The sequence below is a fragment of the Phaseolus vulgaris genome, chromosome 7 (genome assembly GCF_000499845.2).
Source record: "Phaseolus vulgaris cultivar G19833 chromosome 7, P. vulgaris v2.0, whole genome shotgun sequence".
NCBI classification, from domain to species: Eukaryota; Viridiplantae; Streptophyta; class Magnoliopsida; order Fabales; family Fabaceae; genus Phaseolus; species Phaseolus vulgaris.
Genome location: NC_023753.2, coordinates 22027527 through 22033526, shown reverse-complemented (window position 1 = coordinate 22033526; position 6000 = coordinate 22027527). Strand labels below are relative to the sequence as shown.

General features: G+C 39.3%; 1 protein-coding gene across 1 annotated transcript; it reads left to right on the top strand.

Moving 5' to 3' along the window:
• The first annotated feature begins 1435 nt into the window (after positions 1-1435).
• On the top strand, positions 1436-1840 carry LOC137829257 (uncharacterized). The gene has a single exon (XM_068636057.1). The coding sequence runs from the start codon at positions 1436-1438 to the stop codon at positions 1838-1840; it is 405 nt and encodes a 134-aa protein (XP_068492158.1).
• The last annotated feature ends 4160 nt before the right edge of the window (positions 1841-6000 follow it).

Here is a 6000-nt window from a genome sequence, read left to right as displayed (position 1 = left end):
TGCATTCATTCCTCCTCAATTATCTAGTACTTGACACATTAACTGTTATCTTTATGCTTTTCGAACACATACTCTTGTATCAAGAAAGTATTAAAGTTCTTGCACATGGTGGCAATGATTGATAAGACTTTCTTTCTAACCACCTCGGTGTTTGGAATGTCAAAATTTTGATGTAAACAAAATATAAAATGTTAATCAATTGAGAATGTCAAATGATTACGAAATTCACTTTTAAGGTGTTAACATAAAATGGTGTAATACCTTAATATTCTATCACATGATATTTTTCTCTATCTCTTCAACCTCAACTCATTATGGAATGACAATAGATACATGTTGTCAAGCTATTCATCCCAAGTAGTTGCTAAACTTAGCAACATTTGGCCTTGACAACTTACACGAACGTGAATCTATGGCAACCTGCATCCTCTCTTTGTCAATCCATCCTAAGTGACTTGAGCCAATCGGATCACAAATCTCCCTGGTCTGCCTTTTCCAATTTCAAATTTAGAGTATGCCAAAATCCTAAAAAATAACAATCTCAGTAAGTGACGTCACAAAATAATAAAAAAAATATAAAAAGAAAGGTTTAATATATTTAAAATTATTATAAACTTTCAATTAACTATTTTCTAGTCAAGATCACTACAAATTTCAAATGTTAAACTTCAACTACCTAAAATATATTTTTCAAGTCAATAAGTCATTTCACAAAATATCTAAAATACTATAAAAATAAATGTTTAATGCAAAAAGTATTTAAAAATAAAATTCTATTTAATTATTTTCTAGTCAAAATCACGTTACTAACACTTGAAACGTAATTTTCAAGTTCCCACCATTAACCAAAATTGGTCATAACTAACCCAAATATACAAATATAAACAAAATATCAAGAATAAAATGAAATCCAAAATTTTATTATTCAACTATAATCATTTCTAGGTTTCTTAGCCTATCAAACTTCAAGTACTTTTAGAACGAGAGTAAAAAACCTATAAATCAAACTTCAAATGTTATCATCATTTTCAAACATTTATTAACTAAAAATACAGTTCATATCCTACAACTAAATCATACATAATTATTCTTTAAATGGGAGATTTATATTAAGGAAATAATAATTATCAAATTATACACAATTATTGTATGCAATTATTGTATGATATTGGGCGCTATTGTACACAATTATATGTAATTAATTTAATAATTATAGAATCTCATGATTAGTGAGTCCCTACCTAATTAGGTTGTAATTTGGAGAGAGAAAGTCTCCATACACTTGTATATATATTTGCTATACATTGAGTGATGTAAATCGACACAAGAGAATAAGAAATATCTCTTTTTCTTACCATTTTCTTATATGGTATCAGAGCACCGATCTTGGTGCTCTGACAACCTCTCCATTTTTATCCGTGCTAAATAAGAGATCATGTCTGACAAAGAAGGCACCAATAACGTTGCCAAGTCGGTTGCCATGGATCCAACTAATCCCTACTATGTTCATCATTTAGACCAACCAGGACACATGTTGGTGTCGACCAAATTGAACGGCGCCAATTATCAATCCTGGAAGACAACAATGGTACACGCACTCACGGCGAAGAAGAAACTCAGATTTGTTGACAGTACCATAGAAATGTCGTCACAAGAAAAAGACTCATCCCAATTCGAATTGTGGAATCAATGTAATTCCATGATTCTTTCATGGTTAAGTCACTCCATCGAGGCAGAGATAGCCGCAGGGGTAATTCACGCGAAGATTGCCCGTCAAGTTTGGGAAGATCTCTGTGACCAGTTTGGACAGAAGAATGCACCAACCATTTTTCAAATTTAGAAGACAATAGCAACCATGTCCCAAGGTACGATGTCAGTGGCTTCATACTACATCAAACTCAAAGCGTTGTGGGATGAACTCGAGCTATATCGTTCACCCATAGTTTGTAATCAAACAAAGGAGCACCAGATCGAGAATGAAGAAGATAAACGGATGCAATTCCTCATGGGGTTGAATGATTCGTTCAAAACAATCAGGTCCAATATTCTCATCATGAATCCTCTACCAAATGTCCGACAAGCATACCCTCTGATTGTGCAAGAAAAGACACAACAATAGATGAATTCGGATCCTGGCGAGATTTTTTCAATCGCGACATCAGTACAAGGTCGATCTGCCAATTGGAAGCAATCAAAGGTAAGACATGTGAACATTGTACAAACCAGGTCATACCATAGACGAATGTCGTAATTTAAAATTTCATTGCACATACCTTGATAAAAGAAGACACACAAAAGATAGATGTCGCATAAAAAATGGGACGTGGAGCTCCAATGGGCGCAATGGCCAGCAACAGCGAATCAAAATTAACCCTAAAAGCTCTCATTCATCAACAACAAACATGGCAAATTCCTCTTCATTACCAAATGACAACAATGAGTCCGATAGAAACCTTGTACAAGGGTTCACTGCCGAGCAAATTCAGCAATTGACAAAGGTTGTTTACTCAGCTCAACAATAATGGTAAAAGTGAAGCGTTTATAAACGTTGCAGGTCTATTTGCTCATAACTCATCAATTAATTCTGCTTTTACAAAACCATGGATTTTGGATAATGGAGCAACCGATCACATTGCATCTGATTCACAAATTTTCACACACACTTCATCATCATTTATTCCAAATGTTAATATGCCCACAGGCTCAACTGCGACCATCTCATCTATCGGCACGATTAAATTCAATGACAATATCACTCTCAAAGATGTTATTTGTGTTCCTTCTTTTAATTTAAATCTCATGTTTGTTAGTAAGATAACCAGTGCACTAAATTGTTGTGTCGTTCTTTTTCCACATGGTTGTATTTTGCAGGACTTGGCCACGGGGAGGATGATTGGCTCGGGTAAACAATACGCATGCCTTCTCCGGTGCGTCTACAACTTGCATCTTTATTACTACCTATCAATAAAAATCTCATTTCCATTCATAACAATTGTAGTGTTTGTCCCAAAGTTAAACAGACAAGGCTATCCTTTCCTTTAAGCACAATAAAATCTCATTCTCCATTTAATTTATTGCATTGTGACATTTGGGGTCCTCATAAAACCCCAACTCATTTTGGAAAACGTTTTTTTCTCACTATAGTCGATGACTATACTAGATGTACTTGTCTATTTCTTATGAATCACAAATCTGAAACCCAACATCTCTTAGAATCATTCATTACATTTGCATAAAATCAATTTCAGGCATCTATTAAAACCATCCGCATTGACAACGGACTGGAATTTATTTCAATGCATGATTTTTTTTCTCAAAAAGGGTATTGAATGACAACGCACTTGCGTCTACACTCCTCAACAAAATTGATTAGTAGAACGCAAACATAGACACGTTTTAAAGACAGCACGAGCCCTCCTATTTCAATCCAATTTACCATTAGAATTTTGGGGGGAATGCGTTTTAACCTCCACATATATCATTAATCGCTTGCCATCACCTTTACTAAAAAATAAATCACCTTTTAAGCTACTATATAATCAACCACCTTCACTTTCTCACCTAAAATCTTTTGGTTGCCTCTATTACGCAACTATTGTTTCACCTAAGCAAAAATTTGATCCGCACGCCCGAAAATGCATCTTCATTAGTTATCCTCACAATAAAAAAGCATACAAATTATTTTATATAGATGCAGACACTTTTTCTACAAGTCGAGATGTCACCTTCCATGAAAGTGTTTTCCCATTCTATCAACACTCTCAGACGCAATCCTCACATCCATTACTAGATATTTTGCCCGTCATTGACATTGACTTACCCACTTCTGTCCAACATTCACTTGATTCACCATCTTTTCCTACTAAACCTCCAGCAGATCAACCTTCTTCTCCCACCAGGAAGTCTTGCACCCATTACCGAACCTTCTCCAGCCAACCTTCATGTTCGACGATCAAGTCGTACATCAACCCCACCTTCCTGGCTTCAAGACTATGTAACGGGATCCCAGGCCAATCATTCGACCACTGCCCAAGACCAGTAGAACGGAATCAGGTATCATATGCATCATTTTCTTTCTAATTCATGATTTTCTTTACACATAGTGCATATCTTGCTAACATCACAGCCACCAAAGAACCTTGTTCCGACCTCAAGTCGTTGGGCAGCATCGCTAGGGTCAATCACCACATTCGAGGTATTGTCCGCTTTGGAGGGCGGTGCTCCGTCACGGTTTTGTCCTTAAAAGGCGCCTCGAAGGGTGAAGGGAGGATGGAGTATATAAACCCAGTCGAGGTCTAAGGGGAGTGGATCCCCCTAGTTGAGGGGCGAAGGAGCCTCTTCAGCCCCACGGTGGGTGCCATTGTTCCGACCTCAAGTCGTTGTGCAGCATCGCTAAGGTCAATCACCGCATCTGAGGTATTGTCCGCTTTGGAGGTCGGTGCTCCGTCACGGTTTTGTCCTTAAAAGGCGCCTCGAAGGGTGAAGAGAGGAGGGAGTATATAAACTGCCCTTGACCTCGATTCCTGAGCGATGTGGGACTGTATTGGCATACGGGAACAAGCCCCCCAGTCGAGGTCTAAGGGGAGTGGATCCCCCTAGTTGAGGGGCGAAGGAGCCTCTTCGGCCCTACGGTGGGCGCCATTGTTCCGACCTCAAGTCGTTGGGCAGCATCGCTAGGGTCAATCACCACATTCGAGGTATTGTCAGCTTTGGAGGGCGGTGCTCCGTCACGGTTTTGTCCTTAAAAGGCGCCTCGAAGGGTGAAGGGAGGATGGAGTATATAAACTGCCCTTGGCCTCGATTCCTGAGCGATGTGGGACTGTATTGGCATACGGGAACAAGCCCCCCAGTCGAGGTCTAAGGGGAGTGGATCCCCCTAGTTGAGGGGCGAAGGAGCCTCTTCAGCCCCACGGTGGGCGCCATTGTTCCGACCTCAAGTCGTTGTGCAACATCGCTAGGGTCAATCACCGCATCTGAGGTATTGTCCGCTTTGGAGGTCGGTGCTCCGTCACGGTTTTGTCCTTAAAAGGCGCCTCGAAGGGTGAAGAGAGGAGGGAGTATATAAACTGCCCTTGACCTCGATTCCTGAGCGATGTGGGACTGTATTGGCATACGGGAACAAACCTCACACTTATGCTCAAGTTATCCTTGATCCAAATTGGTAAAAAGCAATGGACGAAGAGCTTTCCGCCTTGCAGCTAAATCAAACGTGGACCTTGACATCGTTACCCGCTGGGCAGAAACCCATCAGATGTAAATGGGTCTATAAAATAAAGTACAACTCAGATGACAACGTCGACAGATATAAGGCGCCCCTTGTCGCAAAGGGGTACACTTAGATTGAAGGTGTTCGTTATTCTGAAACCTTTTCACCAACAGCAAAATTAATAACTTTGAGGTGTCTCCTCACCATTGCAGCAACTAGAAATTGGTTTACTCACCAGCTAGATGTGTAAAATGCCTTCTTACATGGCACATTGCATGAAATTATTTACATGAATTTGCCACCCGGGCATCATCGACAGGGGGAGAACATTGTATGTCGACTCAACAAATCCCTTTATGGTCTCAAACAGGCATCCCAAACATGGTTTTCAACATTTTCTCATGTGATTAAATCTGCAGGATTTCAACCGTCCAAGACAGACTACTCTCTATTCACAAGATAGAATAACTCATCATTTATTGCCCTTTTGATTTATTTTGATGATATTCTTTTGACAGGAAATGATTTGATAGAAATTCAGCGTCTTAAAGACTGTCTATTACAACAATTTCGCATTAAAGATCTTGGAGACTTAAAATATTTTCTAAGCATTGATTTTTCCCGTTCCAAAGAAAATATGCGTTTGATATTTTGCAGGATACGGGACTCACAGGTGCTCGTCCAGACAAATTTCCAATGGAGCAAAACTTAAAACTCACATCAGACGGTGAAGAGTTGTTAAAGGATCCAGTCAAATACAGGCGACTTGTGGGACGACTCATATACCTCACGGT